The sequence below is a fragment of the Antechinus flavipes genome, chromosome 4, assembly GCF_016432865.1.
Source record: "Antechinus flavipes isolate AdamAnt ecotype Samford, QLD, Australia chromosome 4, AdamAnt_v2, whole genome shotgun sequence".
Classification (NCBI taxonomy): domain Eukaryota; kingdom Metazoa; phylum Chordata; class Mammalia; order Dasyuromorphia; family Dasyuridae; genus Antechinus; species Antechinus flavipes.
In genome coordinates, this window is record NC_067401.1 from 65,194,900 (window position 1) to 65,220,801 (window position 25,902).

General features: G+C 32.6%; 1 protein-coding gene across 1 annotated transcript in view; it reads right to left on the reverse strand.

The window, feature by feature from the left end:
- Window positions 1-2,915: 2,915 nt before the first annotated feature.
- The window catches only part of SLC30A7 (solute carrier family 30 member 7), an 85,833-nt gene continuing 62,846 nt past the window's right edge, over window positions 2,916-25,902 (reverse strand). Inside the window, exons 9-11 of the mRNA XM_051993233.1 lie at window positions 15,425-15,515; window positions 12,899-13,048; window positions 2,916-3,820 (exon numbers count right to left, since the gene is read on the reverse strand). Of these exons, the coding sequence (XP_051849193.1) occupies window positions 3,773-3,820; window positions 12,899-13,048; window positions 15,425-15,515 (289 nt within the window). The 3' untranslated portion in view covers window positions 2,916-3,772. The remainder of the gene's footprint in view (window positions 3,821-12,898; window positions 13,049-15,424; window positions 15,516-25,902) is intronic.

Below are 25,902 nucleotides of genomic sequence, written 5' to 3' on the forward strand. Positions count from 1 at the left end.
AAAGATAAATCTATTTCTTCAATGAAAAATATTGTGGCTTTGGTGCTTATTAGCCAACTGACTATGGTAGGTCTTTAATCTCTCCAGGTCCCAGTTTCTTCACAGATATAGAGTGAATTAAATGATGAATATAAAATTCCTTATAATTGTAAATCTACGTAACTATAACTAAAATAAAATCATCCTTGAGTTACCTTTCTGTTTTCTAAAGCTCTAAAATTTAATAAAGAGGAACAAGTAAAAATCTTAATTTAACTTTGCAGAAAAAAACATATTTATCAAGGAAAAATATTTTATGTAAAAGTTTCAACATCTTTTGCATATATTTTAAATGCTGAGGTTAAAAAAAGAGGCTATTTTTTTTTTACATTAGAGTATTAAGAATTAATGTAATAATAGATAACACTACTTTAAAAAATAGCAATTAAGAAATCAAAAAATGAACCTTAACTTGATACGGAATCAAATTTCATTAAAGTGTTTTTGCTATATCACTGATTAGGTATACTTTGAGCAAATTTATAAAATGATTAGAATGTCTGGAAATAATGATATGCTGGGGAGGCAGCATAATGTAATGAAAAGACTATCAGACTGTCTATCAAAGGCTAAAAATCTGCTACTAATAGTTGTAAAATCTTAGGGAAGTATCTTTACCTCTTTGCCCTCTGTTCTCACATGTCAAATGACTGCTATGATATCTTTCAGCTCTGTAATTAGCTGAATAAAATATTTTGCGTTTAGTTTTCTCAGCACTGCTACTTCTTATCCTATTTGCTTAAAAATATAATGATTTTCTATGATTCTACAATTAAAAACACTCTTGATACTTAGCTAAGCTTGTGTAAGAAGAATATGAAGAACTCTAAGGAGACAAAGGAAAGCACAGTGCCAAATGAGACTTAACATGATATCAGCTTAACATGACAATAATGCCCAATATTCTTCCTATATAATCTCACTTACCCATTATATCTCCTAGAATGCTGCAGTCTGTTCTATCCAAGAAAATATGAGGGCTTGTCTACTTCTAGCTAACAGACAGACTAGACAAGAATCTGCATTTGGTAGTTAGCAAAAGCATGAAGTTATATATGAAAAAAAGTACACATAAATTTGTTTAGGGAAGTTTCATTGCAAGGTAAATGTTTCCTTAGCAATACAAAATTTTTTTCAGTGAATGTTTTATTTTGTTAAATGTTAGCTAAGTCTCAGTTTTACAAAAAAAAAAAAAAATGTTTTTGTAAAACTACAAAAGTTCTATAGTCCAACAATGATTACTAACCTTTTCTCTCAAAGAGAAAATTAACAACAAATTAATTATTTCTTGGCAAAATAATCTGAAGTAATACACTTTTACCAAGAAGGCTGTTAAATCAGTCATTCATGGAAAGAATAAGACGGTGGTTACTACTATACTTTAAATATAATATACATTCATTTTAACTAAATGCAGCCTTGTGATTCAGGCTCCTACTTGTAAGGTAGAAGCAATGATATTAATTTTATTCATTAATCCAATATCTCTAAGTTGTCATAAAATGGAAAATGTATAATATCCATGCAACTTCTTAGGGTACACTGTGAAGACAATTTAATTAAAAAAAAGATTTTTCTTCCTTAAAAAGTAGAGTGGCTCAGATTAGTGTCTGTAAAAATCCTTCTTTCTGCTCAATAGCAGATAATATATACATAATGACCATAAGAATGAGCACCTAGCACTTCTTCAAAACCCATACAACAATCATGCACATACCCACTTAGTGAAAATTTCATTCTCCACATTAGAAATGTTTTATATTCTTCTATATTCATTTGTTGTAAGTCATACTGATTCTATTATTTTTCTATAATATGAATATATTTTTGTGATAAGCATAAAGTACAAAAGAATTTCACAGGCTTAATAATGGTTGGGACATTAGAAAAGACTAATTTTACTTGTCAAGAAAAAGCAGAATTATGGGAATATGTGTTTTTCTCACCCCTTTATAATTTCAATTAAATTGATTACAACTGCATTGATTCTTAGGTTCAGCAAATCTCTCTAACAAATCTTACAGCTCTGAAACTACAAATAAATTTACAACAAAAGTACATGTACTTCCTACTTATCAGCAGCAATAAATCCATAATTTAGTCCACATATATGTATGCATAGACAAGGTGGATAATTTTCCTAATGATAATCTATTACTTGTTTTCTTTTCCTTATGTAGAAACCACTGACATATTTGAATGCACCATAAATGCTCAGTTTTTAAGACTGTAGTAGGTTAGAGATAAAGAAATCAGATAATTAAATTATACCATAGTAGAAAATGAACATTTTTTCATTCCCAATGGAAAATTAAGAACTTGCTATTCACTAATATTCTCAAATATTCATTTTCTTCCTTTAAGTTTTTTCTTAGTTATTTCCATTTTTAACATGAAATGAAAATTTAATTTATAAGTAGAAAAAGAGTTATCCATTTCAGTATTCCTTTCAGAGTATCAATGCTTGTCCATAAGAGTTACTTATCTTCATCTGTGGTTAAGATACCTGTGTTAGGTCCAGTGCTAAACTCACCTCCCATGGTTCATTTAGTCTCAGGATCTTCTCACTTTCCATTTAGGAAACTGGAAATAGTTCATCTAAATTCATTATATTTAAACTTCAGGGAGTTACTGAAAGCAATTTCACATATGCAAAGCTTTGCACTGGGAAAAAAAAAGCTTAAAAAATCAGCATTTGAAAAATGAAAAGAAAAAGCACAAATCACCATCTCTTCTTCCCCTGCCCCCTCCCCCCCCTCTCCCCCCCCAGGAGCCAGCAAGTATCCTTTCCTTTCATTTATTTATAAACTCCATAAAAATGGCAAGGGAGCCTTTAGAATTGCTTCCCATATAAAGAATGGTTTTTACTAAAATGATTTATAGATTAACACGTTTAATCAAACCATAACAGCCATTTTGCACAACGGATGTATTTGTAAATCTTTGAAAACAACCCAAAAGAGTAATTTATGTGATAATGAATTTTTTTTTTAAAAAAAGTAATACCTTTTTATTTTGACAAGATAAAACAATAAAAGGGAATTTTTATACATTTAAAACTATGCTTGAAGTACACAAAAATAAATTCAGTATACATCAGTAGCAAGTCTTATTTTGTACAAGTTACAGTATGCTCATAAAAAAAATAAAACCCCCTGACGTTACATTTCTGTGCTGGCAAATATATTTTCTGAAGCAAAGGCACTTTGAAAACCCAATATGGTTTGGTTCATTAAGTTTGCAAAGTACAAACAATTTTACAAACGTATGATTATATTGAAGAATGTCAACAATATGACATTACATACAAAACAGATTTCCTTTTTTAAACTTTTTTTTTCTTTTCTAATAACACTGGTTTGTGGGGAATGAGCTGTGGTTTCAGTAGCTTCAGAGAAAACATTACCAATGATCACAGGCCCACAATCTGAATTTCTACTGAAATAAAGATATGATAGTAGAAAAGAAATAAAAAGAAACCCTTAAAAAAAAAATTGGTTTGGAAAAAGAGGGCACAAAAAACAAGACCAAAAGTCCAGGATAGATCTTTTTAATTTTGGCTCCTTAGAAGAGAACTCCTCTACTAGATCATAAAAGATGCATCTACTTGGTCTTCTTCACCTTGGAAGTTGTAGTGGTGATGGCTCCATTTTATAAAAGATGAGGACACAATGCTTTAGATTGTACAGTACCAGAAAACTTTGGTCCAAAGAGCACAATTTCTGATGATTCACTACATGGCAGCAAAGTCAATCTGTACATAAAGTTGTCTTACTCCAGCCTGAGAAGTTGTAAAAGAGAAAATCAATAGAAAATAGAAATGAACAGAAATATATGATTCACAATATAGTAAGTAAAATCCATTTCTACACAAGTAAAATCTATAGAACAGGTAAGATTTGTTAAATATAGCATACATTCCCTTCCATTCACCTACAGGCTTGGCTTAGAGACCTCTGAGTTCTCTTTCATCTCTAGGATCCCATAAATAATCTGATTCCCATGGAGTCAATTATGTTTTTGCAGTTAATCCTTATATTTATTAATCTAGCTTGAACCTCTTTGCTTGACCTTCTCTTCTAAGAGGAACAGCAACTTATATTACTTATAAAAGTTGCCAATACCTACATATAAGTACCAACAAAGGACAAATATTGGGTATTCTATGCATGTCACCACTGAGTTTCCCTTGTCCCCAGTAACTGTTCATGGGTAAATTGTAGGCTACCTAATAACCTCAATCATAAAACTAACATCCATATGGTACTTATTATATGTTGGGCACTGTGCACTTTACAAATATCTCATTTGATCTTCTCAACAGCCCAGGGAAGTTGATACCATTATACCCATTTTACAATTGAGAAAACTGAGACAAACCCAGGATAAATGACTTGCCCACTTACACAGCTAGTAATTGCCTGAGGCTGGATTTAAATCTAAGTCTTCTTGACTCTCTTACCCCCTTCACTACCTGACATCATAACTGTCTGGATGCCCTTTATAACCTATCTTCATTATATTTTTCCAGTTTTCTTTTATTTCTAGTGCATTTCCTCTGTTAAATATTTCCTATTTATTTTGTACACAACTTGTTAGTACATATCCATTTGCTTGTTTTTTCCCATATTAGATTGTGAGCTCCTTAAGGGAAGAAACAGTCTTTTGCCTTTCTTAATAACACCAATACTTAGCACAGTGCCTGGCACATAAATGCTTACTGACTGATTGAGCAGGTACTTTTTTTTTTGCTTATTTCAAAAAATATCCTTCTAGGCTTACTATATTTAATAGAGGTTTTGAGTTCTTTAAATATAAATAAGGACCACTGTCCATCACATTTCCCTGCCTCTCTCTACCAGACAACCCTGAAGATAAATAAGAACAACTTCAATGTAAGGTCAAGTTGGGATTGAACCCATATGTAGAGTCCAAGCAATAAATCAACTCTGCTAGGTGCTGAGGACACAAGCACAATGAAATAATTCATACTGTAAAGAACTCACATTCCAGTGAGAGAGATAACAAGTATATGTCAACATAAATAAATATGTATAAACATATACATGAAGCATAATTATAAATAAATAAAGTGAATAATATACAGGAAGTATACACAAAGAATCAAAGTAGTTAATTCAAAGCACAGTATTTTGAAAAGGAGGAAAAATGTATAACTTAGAAGATGGTACTTGAACTTCATTTAAAAGAAGAGAGGATCTTGAACAGGGCAGAGGTAAAAAGGAAGTACAAAAGAACAGCCAAAGCAAAGACATAAAAAGAGAAAATGGATGTCAAATGAGAGAGGATCATCAAACAGTACATCTGTCTGGGGAGAGCATTCCCCCCTCTCCCATCCTATCACCCTTTTCCACCAACCATCTCAGGAGACTATCAAACCCAGGCTAACTGGCCACTTCTATTGTCAATAGCTCTTGGGGATTGTGAGCATCACTATTCATCTGCTGCCCCTTATAACCCCTGTAGATTCTCTTCTTTCTTTCCCTAAATTATGCCAATCAATCAACACACTTCTAGAAGGAAACGTTGCAAATCTGTCCTCTTGTTCTTTCATTTATCCTCCTCAAACCTACCCATGTTGGCTTCTACTTCAGCCCCCTCTGAGGATACTACATCTCAGATGTCTTCTCTAGCACAGACTATATTTTTCTCACACAATCAGATACTGTGGCCCTAAAGCAGTTACAACGTCACTTCCTGAATCTCCAGTTGCACAGTTCAAAAGCAACCTTTGATACCCACTCAATCACAATTAGAGAACTTTGTCAAGGAATTCAGCACTTGGCTCATCATCATTCTCCCCTCTTTAAGTGGCTCTTAAACTAAGGGACTTTACTATCTATGTAGATGAACCCAACTAACTAAGATTCCTTAAATGCCATAATTTGGTCCTTTATTCCACCTCCTTTTCTATCACTATTTATCCAATTATGTGTCTCAGCTCCAGAATTCTCCCATCACCTGACTTCCTCATTCCTAATCACCAGCTTCTCAATAAGAGAAGGGAGAAGTTACACAACTTTCATGACTATATTCAAACTTTTGCAACTTCCACAAGCCTGGAATGCAATCCTGTCTTACTTCTGTCTAATAAAACAAAGCTCTTTAAGAATTATCTCAAGCACAGAAGGTAGGGATTTTGACACTGTTTTGTTTTGCTTCTACTCCTGCCCTTCTGTAGTTTATTTAAGTCAAATCTAGTTGCCCAACAAGATGCCTGTTAAAAACACTGGAAAGCATAAGCACAAAATGATATTTCCTTAAAATGACAAGTAGCATATACCTAAAAACATTAGCAAATACTATTAAAGAAGTAAGTTAAAAACCTTCCCAGTGAGATTAGGAATGAAAGAAGGATGGCCTTTATTACAATATTATTCAATAGTGTATTACAAATACTAGCAGTAACAATAATAGAAGAAAAAGAAATTGAAGAAATTTGAATGAGTAATGAATAAATAAAACTATTTCCTTTTGTATATAATATGATGATATACTTGAAAAATCTAGAGATTCAATTAAAAAGCCAGTTGAAACAATTTAGCAAAGTAGCAAGATATAAAACAAAGCCCTATAAATCCTCAGCATTTCTATCTATTACAAAGCTCCTCAGGAGATAGTAAGAGATGCCCCATTCAAAATAATCACAGCCATCACAACTACCTAGAAATGGGCTATATTTTCTAAATTGATTTCAGGTGTTTTACAATCAAGAGCTTTAATGTACAGAATTTATTGTCTCCATCAGAAAATTGTGGTAACCATCTAATCTACTGGCGTCTGAGTAATACTCTTTGTTACTCTTTCTCTGGAGAAATGAATATTTTCATGGTTCAAGAAGTGCCACTTGAGTTAGTTTCACTTTTATGAATTTATGTCATTTAGTGCATGTTTATTATTAATATGATACTGTCTTTTGAATATAATGTAAATTCCTTATTTAATGATAAAGCAAATTTTGATTTTTGTCTTGCAGAGAGATTGCAACTGTTGCTTTTTTAACTCATGGGATACTGAGTGAGTTCTGTTTTGGTCTCTTTTTGATTTATTGTGTGTCTTTGCTTTTTTAGAGATGTTCCTCATAAAAAAACAGATTCTACGGTTTTGTTTTTTTATTCATTCTACCACCCTGTCCTTTTATTGGACTGTTTATATTCTTTCACACTTAAAATTAATAGGTTTCTGTTCTCCTCCATGTTTGTTTTTTCAATAAATTTTTATTGATGTCTGTTTTTTAATCATTATAGCTTTTTTCAGTAGGCCTCTTCTTCTCAGAGAACTAAGAATGCTAGAACAAATAGTGCTTATAGAGACAAAAGAAAAAATGAAAAAAAAAATGAATATAACAGAATGGTAAACTAAAAAGTCCAAAAATATTTGGTGTCCTCTCGTGTTTCTTCATTTAAGTCATGAATGATACATTATTATAATTTTATTATTTCACTTTTAACTTTTGTCATTTACAATATTTACAAATTTACAAATTCTGTTTACATTGTCATTACATTGCTATAGTCATTAAGTATGCTGTCTTCTTGGCTCTCCTTACTTCACTCTGCATCAGTTCATGTAGATTGTGCCATGTATCTCTCTCTATTCATCACCATCATTTTTTTCAGCCATTCTCCAGTTGATGGATTGTACTTGTTTCCAATTTTTTGTCACAAAAAGTGCTTCTATGAACATTTTAGTATATGAACTTGATAGTATATAAATAGTATATAAAAGCCCAGTAATGTGCCTATCATTCCACAATCCCTCTGACTTTGACTATATGCTATTTTTGTCTTCTTTGCCAATTTGCAGGAAATGGGATGAAACCTTGCATTTGTTTTGACTTACATCTCTCTTTTTCCTAGTGATTTAGAGAATTATCCATGTAGTTGCACTTTTTCTTTTGAGAAGTATCTCTTAGTACCATTTGATTACTTATTTTTTGGGGAATGCTTATTGATTTTATATCTCTATATACTTCCACCTTTATCCCTCTCTCCCTGTATATATTTAGAAATGAGTGTCTCTGCTATCATTATTAGTGCTGTGGTAATATTCTATCTTGGGTTATTGCATTCTTTCATGACTCCTACAATATATAAATAATTTCTTCAGGTTTATATTTTTTTCCTAAAAATGCTTTGATCACTACTCTTAGGAAGACATTATTCCTTCCCTTCCCACATTTTTTGGCCTCAGGTTATTCAAATTTCTTTTCCTTTGTATTTGAAAGCCTTTCTCCCAGCTACTTTCAGAATTTATTCTTTTTCCCTCTTCAAACTGTTCAATTTAATCACTTACATGTCTTGAATTTGAAATATTAGATTTTTTTCAAAGATAAATCATGGATTGTTTATTTCACTTGGAATTTTGCTTTCTGTGTTCAGAAGTTCTAGGCAGTTGCTTGTATTATTTCTTGCATTGTTTTGTCTTTTGTTTCTCTTCTTCCAGACTGTCTTTCACTTTTGAATATTTGTATTCTTAATCAATTGTCTTCACTTTTCTTGCTCTGTTGAGACTTTCCCTAATAGATTCAAGTTTTTTTCTATTTTGCCAATTATTTCTGCTGTGCAAACCATAAGTATTTCCAACAATTCTCATTTCTCATCTACATTTACTTCTCCAAATTTGTTTCACTTATGTTTTTATACACATGTATCTTTTCCTCAAGTAAAACTTTATTATGTTCTTTATTTTTTTCCTCCACAGATTGATCTCCCTTCCTTTAAAAAATAACTTCTGAAAATAGGTTCATGGCTTATTCATTATTTTTTCATTATGTATTTACTTCCCTTGTTATACCGCAGTCTCTTTGAACTGTTCTACCTCAGTTTCCCTGCATTAGTTTCCCTTATTGTCCTAACTGAGTTTCCCTGAATTGTTCTATCTCATTTTCCTTAACTATTCTGCCTCAATCCCCTTAGTTGTAAAAACCCCCTTCTGGTCCATTAAGACTGAGGACCATTTGCTCAAAGGTTACAAATTATCAATGTGAGACTCAAGGAGAGGGGGAGATCAGACTTCTAACTCCTTCTGTCCTCAAGAATTTATGACACTACCCCTCTAAAATATTCCAAAAGATAAGACTATCCCAGATACCTCATTGACATCTTTACTTCTGTTTATTCAGATATCAGGACTCTGGCTTTTAGTAAGAAATTATAGCCTCCCCCCATCCTGACAGAACCAAATGGGTCTGTGAAGACATTTCCCACTTCGTTCCCCTTCTTTGTTTGTAAAAGGTATATAAGGATTTGGGATTCTCCCACTCATCGCTAGATACTTTGAGACGAGAGTCCTGTCCAGTCAGTTATGCTCTGCAATTAATATAATATTAAAAACTCTCTAATCTCTATCCTGCCTCAGTTTCTCCGGCATTACACCCTATTCTAGGATAGAATCACCACAAATGCCTATCTTTTGTTAATTCTTGTTAACTGATTGGTGGTTGTCCTTTGTACATAAAGAGAATCAAAATGACATACTGTGTTGGAGTCCAGTTACAGTATGGCCAATTGTGGCTGAACAGATCAACATGAGCTTGAGATTGGAATGTTCTGCCATAGGTCAGACACAAATAGTACCTATGAATACTTGAAATAGCTTCTCTAATTTGGTCCATTTCACCTTTCTTTTGGGCTAATTCAATGCTGCTTAGCCCTTAGAGCAAAGTACCTTCTTTGATGAGGGTAAGCCATTGCTGGGTGGTCCTGTGGCAGTGTCTCCTCCCATGTCATATAATCTGTTCTAAAATTCTTAAGAGATGCCTTGAGAATGTCCTTGTATTGCTTTTCCTGACCATCTTAAGTTCACTTGCCCTGTATGAATTCTCCATAAAATAATTCTTTTGGCAAGTATACACTTGGCATTTGAACAATAGGGCCAACTCAATGGAGTTGTGGCTCTCTGCAGTAGAGTTGAAATGGTTGGCAGTTTAATTTGAGAAAGGACCTCAGTGTCTGGTCCCTTATCCAGCCAGGTGATCTTCAGAATCTTCCTAAGACAATTCAAATGGAAGCAATTCCATTTCCTGCCGTTGCACTGGTATACTGTCCAAGTTTCACAGGCACAATAGCGCTGTAGCTCTTCAGTTTTGTAGTCAGTCTAATAATACATCTCTTCTCCCACACTTTCTTTCAGAGCCTCCCTAACACTAAGCTAACTCAGACAATGCGTATGTCAATCTCATTATAAATGTAGGCATCCCTGGAAAGTACACTGCCGAGGTAAGTCATTCAAAACTTCAGCATTTACTGTAACTGATGATACCATATATGGATGGTATGGTGCTGGCTAATTGAGGACCTGTGTTTCCTATATTAACTGTAAGGCCAAATTCAGCACCAGCAACAGAAAACTGATCCATATTTTGTTGCATCTCAGCTTCAAAGGCTGTGTTGAGCACATAATCATCTGCAAACAAAAAGTCATGCACCAATACTCCTTCCACTCTAGTTTTGGCTTGTAGCTTTTTCAAGTTGAAGAACTTATCACTGGTGCAGTAGCTGACTTTGATTCCATGTTCGTCTTCATCAAAGACACACAGTCTTTTTTCACTCCACTGGTGACTGGAAAAGCTTGAGAGCATTGCCCAGTCTCTAGATTATAAGGTATATTTTTCTGAGTTGAAGCTTGAACACCCTTGCTTTCCATCCTCTTCTATGAGTGGACTCTCCTCAATGGAGAATAATAATGTATAACTTTAATTTTCTTTCCTTTATATTTGAAAGTTTTTCTTCTGGACACAGAATTTGTTGTCATTGAAATACTTATACTTAGTCACCATAAAGTTGGAAAAGGTTTGTTTTTTTTGCTTTTGTTTTATTTCCTGGAAGAAATTTGTGGATTATCTTATTAGTATTTGTTTTTCTGAATTCAGAAGTCTAGGGCAAATTTCTATTGTATAGAGTACAGAGTATTTTGAGATGTTATGTTATTCTGAGGCCTATGATCTTTAAGTTGTATTTGTGCACCTTGTGTTCCAAGGTAACTGCTTTAGTTTGTAGAGAGTTCCTTTTTTATCTCTTTTTCAAATTTTCCTTCATATTTGTATTTTCTTTTCTTTTCTTTTTTTTTTTTTTTTTTTGTCTTCTGAATCTGTAATCTCTTTCACTTCTTTAGAAAGACTTTCCATTGTGGATTCAATCTTTTTTTCCCTATTCTGTTTTGTTTTTTTAAGTTCTACAGGTAGAGCTCTATCCTGTGAACTATATTGATTACCAATTGCTTCTCTTATGAATTGCACTTCTTTTTTGAACCACTCTTTTGTTTCTTGTTGTTCCAAGTACTCTTCAAGTCCACTGGATTCTTTATTTCTTCATGAATTGATTCACTTTCCTTAAAATCTTATAACATTTTAAAAGAGTTTTGTAATCTCTTTGAGGATTTAGTACTCATCATCCTTCCTTCTGATTTTTACAATCATTTCTACTGATTTATCTGCTGGTGCTGTGGGCTTTTTTTTTTCCTATTGTAATCTTTGATGCATTATCCTTCATTGTTAATGTCATTTTGCTAGTTGTTTTCTGCCTCTTAGAGTGTTGGGAGATAAAAGAATTCACCAGTCTCGGTCCCTATCTAAAGTAGTTTCTGGGAACACAGGCTGGCCCCAGATGGGTTTCAATTTCCTTTTCTTCAAGCCTAGTACAATTCCATGTAGTGATTCTTATTATCAGTGGTTCCTTTGGCTCTCTTTTCATTTTTTGGTTTATACTGAATCAGTGGCTGAATATTTTTCATGTTTGGGAGAAAGCAAAGAGAGTGCTTCCACAAGAGTTCTGTAGCTAGAGTCAGGTCCTTAAATGAAGGACAGAATATTTTTAACCTCACCCTTTCTTCACACAATCAGTCAGTTATTTCCTGCTGGTTATTATAGGACTATGACTAGGGAGAAGGTGTGGTACACTAGCAGCAGTTCTGGTGTGTGGGTAAAAGGGTTCCATAAAGCCACATGTTCACTTTGTGTCTCTATCAAAGATGCATGGAATTGGTAGAGAAAGGGCACTGAAGAAGTACATATATGAATACAATTCTCCAGTATCAATACGGATTTTACCTTGTCAGAGTTCTCTCCTTTGTCCTGTGGATTAAGCTCCATGTGTATTTATTTCTCTGTTTGTATGTATGCAAAAGTGGAAGGGGACAGATTGTGAAGGATTTTAAAAGTCACATAGAGTATGGTATATTTGCTTTTGAAGCAATGGGAAAGAGAAAGTGGCATAGTCAGATTTGTACTTTGGTACATCATTTGTACCAAAGATGACTTTGGTAGGTAAATGGAAGATGGAATGAAATGGGGAGAAATTGGAGGTAGTTGCAAAGGAAGAATCCATAAGATTTGGTAACATATTAGTTACCAAAGTAGCAGGTAAGCAAGTTGAAAAGTAAAAGATGACAAATTTATGAAGCTACTAAAATTTAACATATTAATAAACTGGAGAGAGAGAACTTTAAAAAATTGGCTTAATGCCATAAATCTATCAAGTATCAGAAAGAAGATCTGAAACCAATCCAAATTCAGCACTCTACTCAATATGCTATGCTCTTATCCATTTTATCACATATGTCCATTTCAAAAGTGGTCTATTGTTTTCCTGTCAAAAAATGTTTTTATAATATGTATAGTAACAAAATTAAAATTATGTTTGGAGGATGTATTTTCACAATATGATTTCCTTAAGTTTTACAAATTGAAGAATCAAATAAAACTTTGTATAATGTATAAACAACAAAGAATCCCCCACAATCAGCATCTGTCGGAAAATTACATATGTTCAATTCATATATGTAATAAATAAAAATAATTTCAAAATCCTATCAATAGTAAGGTAAAGAATAGCCATACCTGAGTAAAAATGTTGTGAGTTTGGCTTAAAATCCACCTTGAATCAGCATCAGGTGCTACTACTAATTTCAAGGTCCCAACATAAACATCAGTACAAAGAGTCCAAAAATGCTGTTCTTGTAAATGGTAAACTCCTTGTAACTGCAGAACCTAGAATATAAAATGCAGACACAATTATTATTATATGCTTTATCAGAAAAACTAGGCCCTGCCCTCTACAATATTCTAAAATTTATTGTAAATAGAGTATGTATCACATAGGTGATATGAAGTTATTCTGTATTTTCACAAGTATATTATCATATAAACTAAAATTTATCCATTGTTAAGAACACCTATATTTCTCTGGACAAAATATGAAAAACATTCTTTAATGCTTTATGAGGAAAACTACATGGGCCTCAATGGTATTTAGAAATAATAATTTTGCTACCTTTAGCTTTATTATTTATAAATGATTATTTATAAAGCTTTATTATTTTGAACATATTTTTCCCAGACATTATAAATATAGATCTGATTAATAATTTAAACAGAGATTTAGCAGAATTCACAGAATGTCAAAAAGAAGAAATTAGCAGAGACCTGGCAGGGACCAGGTAAGCCTAACAAGAAGATGAACTATGGCACTGATAAGTACAATAAATGTAACAGGAACAGAACTGACTCCTGGAGCTTAGATTTGGAATGGACAACCATGTCAACGTATATCAATAATACTGTGATTGATGTTTAAAAACAAACAAACAAACAAAAAATTACAGTAGAATAATACAACAGTGTAAAATAATAAAGCAGTAAACTTGGAATTAAAACATCTAGATGAAAAATCTACTGCTATTATTTACCAGTTATATGAGCATGTTATAAATTATTTAACAGGTTTAGGCCTATTCAGCTATAAACTGAGGAATTTCTTAAATTTCTCCTAGTTCTAAACAGATCTAATCAATGTAACCTAAAATCACAATTACTTTTTTTTAAGAGCAATATCACATTGCTTGACTCATACTGAGATTGCAATTTGCTGAAGCTCCTGATTTTTTTTCCCACATAGACACATTTTCTATCAACTCATCCTTAGTTCTCTGTTGATATAGCTAATTTTATGAAGCCAAATTTAAGACCTTCCATTTATCCCAATTAAATTTCATCTTCTTAGCTTCATTCAGCACACAATTTCAACCTGTTGAGATTTTTTGTATATCTCAATTCCAGTTCTTTAGTAGCTTTTTTCCAATTTTATATGATCCACAAATTTTCTAACTTTTTTAGATTTGAGTATGAAATATTAATTTTCTTCTTCAAACCCTGCTTAAAATATCAGTATACTGGCTTTCTGATAATTAATTTTCCAGGTTTTGTAAGGCTCAGTTGGTTCAGACCGTACAATGAGTCCGTACTGTACTTCACAGTGAAGTACAGTATTTGGGTCTAAGGATTTGAATTCAAAGCTCAACTCTGCTATTTAGTAACTGTGTAAACCTGCACAAGTCACAGCTTTTCTCAGCCTCGGTTTCTTCATATGTACAATGAAGAGATTAAAGGAAATGACATCTAAAGTACAAACATGATAATCTAAAATACAAATGCACTCTAAACTCTAATACTGTGGTCATGAAAAGTGTTACAAACAAAATAAAGTTTGACTTTGCTTCTGAGGAAAAGGGAATCCTAATGAATTCTTGCTATTCATGAAATAAGAAACAATTCTTGTTAGAATTATTGTCACCATTTTTTAAGATTCCACATTTCGATTGGAGAACTGTTGTTCAGTCTTTTTAGTCATATCTAATTTGAGGGAAGCCCATCTGGGGTTTTCTTAGCAAAGATATTGGAGTGGTTTGTCATTTTCTTCTCTAGTTCTTTTTAGAGATGAGGAAACCAGGAGAAACAGGGTTAAATGACTTGTCCAGGGTCACAGAGGAAGTAAATCCCTGAGACCAGATTTGAACTCAGAAAGCTAAGTCTTCCTAAATGCAGGCTAAGCACTCTATCCATTGTGCCATCTCCCTGTGCAGGCTGGATAGAAGCTAAAGAACAAAAGTTTGAAAAGAATCTTTAGCTAAGTTTGAAGACAACATCCATAATTCATCAACAATTCAAAAAAGCAAATGTTTATTAGGCACCTAATTAGATAAGACAATCAGGGAGTGGTGATAAAGACAATCTCTTCCTTCAAGAAAATTATACTCTTGAGATGTTTGTATTATATCTTTCTATTATATAGAACTCAACTTTAAGATTTTTTAAAAACATTCCATTATTCTAACAAAATAAGAAAAATGTTCAAAATCCCAGCTAAAGCACATTTCACAGCATTTTATCTAGCAATTGCTTTTCTAAAAATTTTTAACTTATTCTGAGTTAATGACCGTAAGTCATGATTCAATCCTGGAATTTTAAAAACCACTATATCCAAGCACATGCTGACCAAAAAATTCATACTTAAAAAACAAACATGCTAAAAACCTCAGGAGTTTGGATCTTCACAAAATTCAGAGGTCTGGAAGTTTTACAACTTACCCTCTGATAGCATTGAGGCAGAGCAGTTTCCAGTGATGGAGGTGTTCGCTGCATCAATATTCCAACAGATTCTCTTAACAGAGGAATAACACTAAAGCAAGAATGATGACAAATTAGGTAAAAAAAATTGTCAAAACACATTATATTTCCAATAATAAAAATAACTATACATACATAAATACATTTTTTAGTATAAGAAATGCCTAATATTCATCACTTCAAACTTCATCAAGTAATCAGGAAATTAATTTCTATGGTACATTCTAAACAACTAGACAATAAATCTATATCAATATCACTTTAAGAATGTAAAAAATATATAATCTTCAAATTTATGAAAAATTAACAATACATTAGGATCAAATTTGTTTTTAAGAACTATGACTTAGCATCTGTAATGAAGCAGATTTTCAATTAAGATATCAAACTGGCAGAGGAAAACCAAGGCAGCTGATCCTCAACATTTAATAAGTACTCATGTACACAGTAATATAGTATAAAGCTAAATAAAGAAGAGACATCCTATACACTAAAATATTTTTTAAAAGACTAGCTTAGAAAACAAGTCATTTTTACATAAAACTATTAAGTAAATAATGCAACAGAGTCAAAATGGGTGAAAGGATAATAAGTGCCAAACTCAACTCTAATGCTTTTAAGCTGCTATAGTTTAAACCTGGAAGTAGAGTCTAAGGCAAGAAGGAGGAAAAAAGTTGCAAAATCTTTCTGCCCACTGTCTTATTCCTGCTCAGACCCCAGTACCCAACTAATGAGGATACATTCCACTATCCCAAGGCAAAGAGTGACCTAGATAGAAACCATAAGAATTCAGAAAATAGATATTTTAATGTGACTAGGTCAGTCCAAAAAAAAAAAAAAAAAAGGTCTTATTCTTGGATTAAAACTGGTTCTTATGATTTGATAAGAATAATGAGAAAGAAACAAGTGCATTTCCGTTCAGTAAAACTAATTTGAGCAAAGGGCTGGAATCAGAAATAAGCATATTTTCCAGAAATATAATGAAATGATAAGGGTGATGATGTTGGAAAATAAAATTAATAAAACATATCCCTATCATCCTATCAGCATCCCACTAAAGTTATTTTAAAGCTGCTTTTAAAGGCCATATAAGATGAGCAACTCAAGAACTATATTCAAGTACTAAAAGTAGCCATTTTATTTAATGGTATAGTGTCCACAGAATATTAAAAGTAGAACAGAAAGAGCAAAATAGTGACCTTTTCAAAACTATTTCTATTGATTTCCTCTGAATTTAGATGAGATGAATGAGATAATACAGCCTTCCCAAATAAAAAGTAAAGTTTGACAATAGATATGCAATTATTATTCCTCAACAGCTCTCTCAAAACTTAAAAAAATGATCTTATTAGCTATATCTAATATTCTTTTTTTCTCAGTCCTCATCCTTCTCAATATATTTGCTACATCTGGCAGTTGTCCAACCTTTACCCCAGAAGTGTTTCTTCTCTGATTTTTCATGGCATAACTTTGTCTTGGTTCTTTGTCTGACAGTTGCTTCTCATTCACCTTTGCTGACTTATCACACATCATATTCTGTGGATGTCTCCAAAGCTCTATCATAGACCCTACTCTCTTCCTTCTCTGCACACTCTTAAGTAAACTTTACAATTCTGATGGGTTAAGCTATAAACAAGAGAGAAGCAATGAGTGCCATTGCCCTGCATGACAGCAATTTTATCCCATTATCAAATAGATCATGGTTTTATCTTCAATAAATTTACCTAAATCATTCTTGTGAAATTATTTTAAATTTCAACTTGTAAAATTTCCTAGAATAAAGCAGTCCATATTTACTACTCCCAGTGAACAATAGAAACAGTATCTATATATACCCTCAGTATATGGTCATTTAAAAAAGATTTTTAATGTATAAAAATTTTGGGGTTTTGCTTTTTGAAATTAAGTCACCAGCCTGAAGACACAGTTTCCCAATGAAGATAATACGAGGATCATAAAACAGAATTTTCATGGGTTCATTTAGCCATAATGAAAGGATCTATGAAAACTGCCAAGCTCTGCAAATTCCTGATGTTCGCTAAGGTTTACAATCCAATTCTAAACAGTAAACATTTGGAGACTATTAGAAGTTCTCTTCTCTGGCTACCCAGTTTTAAAAGTAAAAATAGAAGGTTTTTTAGCTGATAAAAAAGAGAAATTTCATAAGGTGAATAAATTTCCAGTAAAACAGAATGAGTTCATTTTTCAAAAGCTAATGACATCATCATCTGATCCCTTTAGATAAATCTCTTATTTAAGCCATTTATTTATTGAAGAGGATCTTCAATCCATTTCAATATGTTCATTTATTAATTTTTTCTCAATATATTCATCAATTATTATCTATATGTACATATACATAGAGAGATAAACTTGGATACAAACCATTCACAGTGCTATACTAATAATAACAGGTAGCATTTGGCTAATAAAGAACTATATTGGTCTACAGAAAAAAAAATATATATCCATATATGTGTGTGTGTGTGTGTATATATATATATATATATATATATATATATATACATACACACACACACACATATATGGATATAGAAAGAGATCTATATAAATATGTAGATATCTTACTTGATTCTCCTATAAACTATACAAAGGAGGTGCTATTATATATTTTATAAATAAAGGTTGTTTGTCCTTTGTTTTAGAAAACCATTACATCAAGGAGTGATGCCATGTTATTCAAGTGAATTAGATTTAAGTGAGGGAGGGCTGTGCAAAGTCACCAGTTTCACTCTCTACTTTAGAGCCAACAGATTCCAGTGGTCAGATGTATATCAAGATGACTAGAAATGGTCCTAGATGCAGTGGCCTTTTTAGCTAAGATCTTTACAAGTCTCATTTTGACTGAGATAACACTCAATTAGTGATTAAGACTGGGTAGGAAATGAGACAGAGAATTAATTTTTTTATTTAGACCAAAAAAAAAAAAATGCTATCAATCTAAGAGAAGACCTTCAGGGTTTCTGGCTTAGTTTTAAGAAATTAAGTGATTTGAAATACAATTTAAAAATGAGAGTTTTCCTAGTTGGGTTTTTGTGGGGTTTTTTGAGGTAAGGATGGGCTTTTCTATTAGAAAAGTCACTATTTGAATTCCTAATATCCAGTTTTCATCAACTTGCTAAAAAAAAGTAGAAGTGAGAAGAAATGCTGGCTGCTAGGAATTTATTCAAATTTATTTTCAGCCAATTTCAATTTATTTAATGATTTTAGTAAGTTTGTCACTGCAAGATATCATTTCAACCACAGATAAGTATCCAGATATATTTATTCTGGACCAAAAAGACACCACACTAATAAATTAACAAATGGTTCAATTCAACAATCCAAACCCTGATGGAAAGGAAAGCCAGATGATAAGAATATTCCATTCTCAGAAGAGTCTTGGAGTATTTCAAAGTTTCAACTTCAACCAAACAAATCAAATTTAAACCCCCAAAAGATGTTATTCTTCTTTCAAGCATAGGTGACTGAGTTAGTTATGCAATAATATACCCAGTCCTATGGTTTAATACTCTAGCTTACAGAGTCAAATTTCTATCATTCATATGAATGAAGGAGAACAAAAGTACAAATCACCAGGGGGACTAAAAAGGATAATCCAGGACTCTCATCTAGTCCTCTCACCAAAACATAAAGTATGATTATGTTTGTAATAAGAAATCAATGAGGCTAAGAAATATGATTATATGATCTCCAAGATTATGCAGGTAAACTGGGTCAGAGGCAGGAAATAAAAAAAAGGAGGGGAGGTATGGAGAAGTTTGGAAAAAAATAGATATGAAGATAGATTAGCTATCTTGGACAAACAAGGTAAAACTAAAGGAAGTAAAGAGTTTCAAAGCTAGGGAACATGGAAGGAGGATCTGAAAATTAGAGGTGGAGAAAAGTGAAAGAGACTAGAACTGGAAAAAGAAAGACTTGATAAAGAAGAACTGAGAGCCAATAAACAAGATAAGGATTAAACCAAGATTGCTCAAGGTTGATTTGGTCAATCTAGGAGTGAATAAATATGAACTGTGCCACACAAAAAGTATATCTGTAACTAACCTAATCCTGTGTACTCTGTGCTGAGATTTTCTCGAATTGCTAAAGTAATAAAGGTACTGGAAAGAAGAAAAAAAGAATCCCCAAAATATAGCCTAAAAGCAAACAAAATTTAGATATTTTAGATTATATGATTAAAACATTTGAGATGGCTTCCTGTTGGGAAAATCATGGTATAATGGACAAAAATTCTGCTAGACGTAAGAATTTAGAGATTAATTGTGATGTTGGGGAAATTACTCATTTTCTCTGTGCCTCAGTCTCTTCAAATGTAAAATAAAGTTAAAAATATTTATACTACCTACTTCAGCACTGCTGAGAATTGCTTAATTAACTTTAGAGATTTTAAAACACTCTAGAAATGTGGAGAGGGAGCCATATTAATCCCATTATTTTTCAGTCATACAACTTTTTGTGACCACATTTGGCATTTTCTTGGCAAAGACACTGGATTGCTTTGCCATTTCCTTCTCCAGATCATTTTACAGATAAGGAAATTAAGACAATCAGGATTAAGTGACTTGCCCAGGGTGACCAGTTAGTAAGTGCCTGAGGCTGGATTTCAACTCAGGAAGAGGAGTCTTCTTGACTTCAAGCCCAGTGTTCTCCATCCATTGTGTCCTCAGGCTGCCTTCTATCATAGAAGAGTGGATTGAGAAGTCCAAGATTCAAGATATACTTCAGACACATAAATGAATGTATGGCTATGGAATAGTCACTTATCTACTCAATGAGCCAGGAAACTCTTTTACTACTATAAGATATAAAGCAGTTGTGGATTTGCTTGATAGAGAAAGTTTCCTCGCAGGAATTTTTTTTAGACCAATGAAATCACAGGTCCAGATCAACTTCTCTCCTCTCCAAAAAAACAAAACAAAATCTACAACTTTTAGTAGCATACTAAGAGGTATTTTAATCAGTGTTTGTCATGAATGAATGAACAGAAATGGCAAGATTTACTTCTCCAGATCTGAGAACTATGAGACAAGAAAAAGCATTCAGAAAAGAGGAGGTACCATGTAACTTTTTAAAAAATTTTATGCTCAGGTTAAATATGTAATCTTTATTAATTAGCATATATATATAACAGGACTATATTTTCCCAGCTGCCACATTCAAGTATGAGATGAAGTGGGGCTGAGAGAGAAGCTTATCGAGAGAAAAACTACTACTGTGGGGTTTTTTCTTCGTACTTCCAAATATCTTTGCCAACCATATATAACTTGCTTCAAATTAAGCTAAATGTACATAATCTTGATAAAGAAAAGATATGCTTTAGCCAAAATGAATTTAGAAACACTGAGGAATAATGACATTAATAAAACTTCAAATAACTTTGGATAAGAAAACTAGTGAAATTAGCCCCAATACTGACAAGATTTCATGCCACCTTACAGTTCCAGAACTACTATGACAAACTTCTAAATTCATGTCTGGGTAAGCATGAGTAGATGGGTCTGAATGATTAAGCTCTAATGGTAATTTCACTATATTTTAGTGATACACAAAAATCTACCTTAATAAAAGCAAAATTCACTATGATTGAACTGTGGGGAATTTTTAAAAATCTAAAATAAGCTCCTTTAAATGTTTCTGCATAAACAATCTCATTTAATGATTTAATATAAGCTCAAAATTTACAGTTCATAGGATGTGGTATTCACACAATTGGCTGCTAATGCAGAAACATTTTATTTTCTGGAATAGTTAATCAAAAGTGCATCACAGTTTAAAGAACATGTATGTTGTTAGAAAGATTTCCAACAAGCATGTGGGACTTAAGGGCTTTGTTTCAACATAATGAAGAACATTAAAAAAATTAGAGTATCCACAAAATGGAATGGATTCCCCTGAGAAGAGGAAATATTCCTTCTATTTCAGCAGGAGTGAATGACCACCTTTTAGGGATATTGCATATAAGATTCCTGGATGAGACAGAAAGTTGAACTACATGATTACTAAGTTTCTTTTTGTTCAGAAATTCATTTAGCAATCCAGCTACCAGCTAAAACATAGATTTATATATTTTGAAATCAAATGAGTTATCCAAATAGAGGAAAATACAATAAAAAAAAAAATTGCTAGGGGAACAGTTAGGTGGTGCAGTGGACAGAGTACCAGCCCTTGAAGTCAGAAGGACCCGAGTTCAAATTTGACCTCAGATACTTAATACTGACCTGTGTGACCCTGGGCAAGTCACTTAACCCCACTGCCTCAGCAAAAAAAAAAAAGAAAAGAAAAGAAAAGAAAAGAAATTGCTAGTTATATTTCAATTGCTAAAAACAAAATTATTAACTTCATGTAATTCTATAACAAAAATAATATGAAGTGCTAACCATATATTAATAAGTCTACAGAGTATCTCTGCTAGATGGCTAATACTTCCTGCAAATAAGTTAAATAAACTTCCTGACATTCCACATCAATATTTTTTAAAAATCTGATCTTTTTGTTTTGTTTTGTTTTTCACCACCACATGAATAACATTTTATAACATTTTATGACTTACAAGGAGCTTTCTTCACAACTGTTTATAAGGCAGGTGGTACAAGTAATATCTCCCTTTCACAGATAGGAAACTAAGGCTTAGAAAAACTTAAGTTATTTACTCTATGTTATACCTGTAGTACACAAAAGAGCTAAAAGTCAAAATTAAGTTTCTTCTGATTCCAAGCCCAAAGTTCCTTCTACCATTCTATAAATTAAAGAACATAAGGGGGAAAAAAGGTCTCTTCAATAAGGGAGTTTCACAATTTAAATGGCTCTCAATTAATTATGTTCCTATTGCTTACATCTGACCTACTTCTTTCCTGAATGCTTTTCTGGGTGTCACTTCAACATGCACATTGCTTATCTTTTGAAGCAGAATGGACTATTCCAACTATATTATCAGTCCTCATTTTTTATATTCAAAAAGGATCAAATGTAAACCCTAATCAGCAGCTAAACAAGTGTTCTAAATGTACATGTCATCTCAAAAGCTGGTTAATAAATAAGAAATATGGAAAAAAATGAAAATACTGTTTGTGATTAAACCCTCTGATGTACTTAATATTCTTAGTACTAATTAGTATTAATAGTATAAAGCTATTCATGCCATTAATATGCCTTTTTCTTCAAACTTGAAACTAAAGTACTATCTTTAGAATAGCCAATTTTAAAAAGTAAATATAGGTAATTAATTTTTCATTACTAAAGCAAACCAAAACACAGGAGGCGAACTTAAACCCATCAACAAAATGAATTGACAGTTACAATATATTACTGGGAAAAAATAGTTCCGATAGTTTGGAAGGATGTTTCTATCTTCCTTTAGTTTGGTTTGTGGTTTGTATTGTCAATAAAAGTCAACTATAAAACATGCATAATGTTCTTCTAGCAGCTATTATTTGAAAATGTAATCAACAACAAAAATATAAATAAATAAAAATTAACTAAGCAAAACCTAAAAATTATTTTGACCTAAAAGCTGATTAGTGTGGGGTGTCAAATGGGTGTAATTAACTTAAATTTGGAGTAATGTTTCTTATCCTTTTGTTGGAAATCCTAATGATATTATAGCACTGCTTTCTAACAGTATTCCTTTTCATCTGTTTGTTGGCTTTAGATAGGCTATATTTTTCATGATAATAAATGCAGTTTAATAAAAATGTTAGAGAATATTCTTCTCAGTTTATTGAGGAATATCCTTTCTGAATCTAGTCCAAAACTTCCCTATATTAAAAATTAATATTTAAAATAGAGAACTGGCCAAAAGTACCTGGAGAAAAACTTGCTTACAAAAATTACCACTTAGAGCTAAAAGGTGGCAATTTCAGATAAAAAAATTAGCACTAGTTCTAGATCCCAGTTTATGGATGGCTTTAAGAGAAGGCTATCATTCTCATTACTATCTATAATTAGTTGCCAAGTTTTATCCATTTTATATCACCAACATTTCACATCTATTATTTCTCCACTCACAAAAGCTTTTCATTATTACTTCTGACCATTAAAAAAAACCTCTTGACTAGTCCCCATGAAAGCAATATTTCCCCTCTCTAGCCCATTCTTCATATTGTTATCAAAATAAGCCTAAGACATAGAACGCAGGCCACTTTATTCTCAGGATCCCCAAACTTTTAGTCATTGCATTGTTTATATTATAAAATGCAAACTCCTAAAATATAAAAAACTGTTATGAAGGTCTTTCACAATCTAATTCTCATTATATTCCACATTATTTAATCCATGCAATGCTCAAGTTAAACTGGATTATTCTTCAAAGTCATTATTCACCCAACTTAAAATGTACTCTCCCAGTTCTACTTTACAAAATCCTTATCTTTCTTCAGATTCAGCTAACTCCATGAAATCTTCCCTGATCCCCCGGATAATAGTGCTCACTCAAATTAATTTTCATTTATTTGTATACATATCTTCCCTAAGACTCTAAGTTTCCTGACAGCAGAGACTGTATTGTTTTTGTCTATATCTCCAAGCATAAGAAAAGATGCTGTTAGGTACTTAATATTTGTTAAATTAAATTTTCACATACATGTGTCTATATACCATTTTTTACCCCATTAAGTAGGGAACTTCAGAATGAAACATTACAATAAATGCCAGCCCTGAATTTCTTTATTAATAAATTTTATTCCAAAAGTTGAAGTGTAAATTGTGAACTTAGAATACATTTTCCCATTGAAACAATATTAATTGTTCTTAAGACTCCCAAGGCAGCCCAAAACAAGACAATTAATCTATAATGTAAAACATTTCTTCTCACTAAACTTGATCAATACTTTGCAAAAAGGATTCTTGATAGGTACATATTTGACAAGATAATTTAAAATTTGGAATAATGTTTCTTATCCTTTTGATGGAAATCCTACTGATAATATTGCACTGCTTTTTAACAGTGCTTCTTCTCATCTGTTTATTGGCTTTAAGCTGGCTATTACAATAGTTCTATTCCAATAGCCTTGAACTTAGTACTCATGGTAGCCTTATGCCTTTCTTAACTCCCAAGGCCCATTCTAGATTAATGCCATTCTAATTCTAGAAAGATTGAAAAAAAGACTAGGAAGTTTTTATGGCAATGTTGGGAGAAACTTCCAGAGGCAGAGATGATGTGGGAGTCTCAGAAGGCAGTCTCAAAAGGAACCAAGGGACTAGGCAAAGATTCAACAGTAACAGTTGTCCTGGCGTTAGCCAGCCTCCTGCTAAAGGTGAATGGAATTGGAAATACTCATTATCTATGCTTTAAGGCAAATTCTGTGACAGAATGCCTATATGATTTTAAAAGAACAAAACTTTTGCATCATGATATACTAGAATGTCACTGAAGTTATTTATTCACAATAGGCTTTTGTTTACATTGCCCACATGTTTTTTGACAATTTCCTGGCTTTGAACCATGTCACTACATAATTTTGTGATTTATTAGTTGACATTTGAGTTTGGATTATTTTAATTTCAAAAATAATTTCTCAATTTAAATCATATTTTAGGAAATTTTTCTCCCAAAAGATATTTAATTACAGAACTTTTTTCTTCATGTAATAATTTTAAAAAGAAAGCTTAAAAAAGGGCTTAAAATAAAAACCTCAGATATCCTAGGGTTTGTCTATCAGTTAATAAACATTTGTTAAGTACCTATGTGCTAAGCACTGAGCTCAAGGAGAGCACAATGTGATTGGCAAGACAACAAATATCCATGTACTAACAAGATATCTACAGGATAAATAGGAAAAAAAAATTAAAAGAAAGAAGGCATGGGAATTAGGAGGGTTTGGGGAAGACATCTTATAGAAAATGGAGTTTTAGTGAGAATTAAAGGAATCTAAAAAAGCCAATAAATGGAGTAGAGGAGAGAATTTCAGGCATGAAGGACAGACAGGAAAATGCTGAGACAGCTGAGAGATAAGAGGATCTTGTAAATGGAATAGTCAGGAAGTCAATGTCTTTGTACTGAGAAGTATGTAGCTGGGAGTAAGATATAGGAAGACTGGAAGGTAGAAGCGGAGCAGGCTATGAAGGGATTTGAATGCCAGAAAATTCTGTATTTAATCCAGGAGTCAAAAGAGAGCTAGAGGCTTAAGGGAAGAAAATCTACCAGCAGCTACTGCAGTTGTTGATGCATGAAGGGACGAGGCCAGCTCCCAAGTGGGGCCAGTAGGAGAGCAAAAAAAGGGAAGTATTCGAGACATATTATAAAGGTGAAATCAACAGAAGCTGGCAACAAAAATGTTTGTAGCAGCCCTATTTGTAGTGGCTAGAAACTGGAAAATGAGTGGATGCCCATCAATTGGAGAATGGCTGGGTAAATTGTGGTATATGAATGTTATGGAATATTACTGTTCTGTAAGGAATGACCAGCAGGATGAATACAG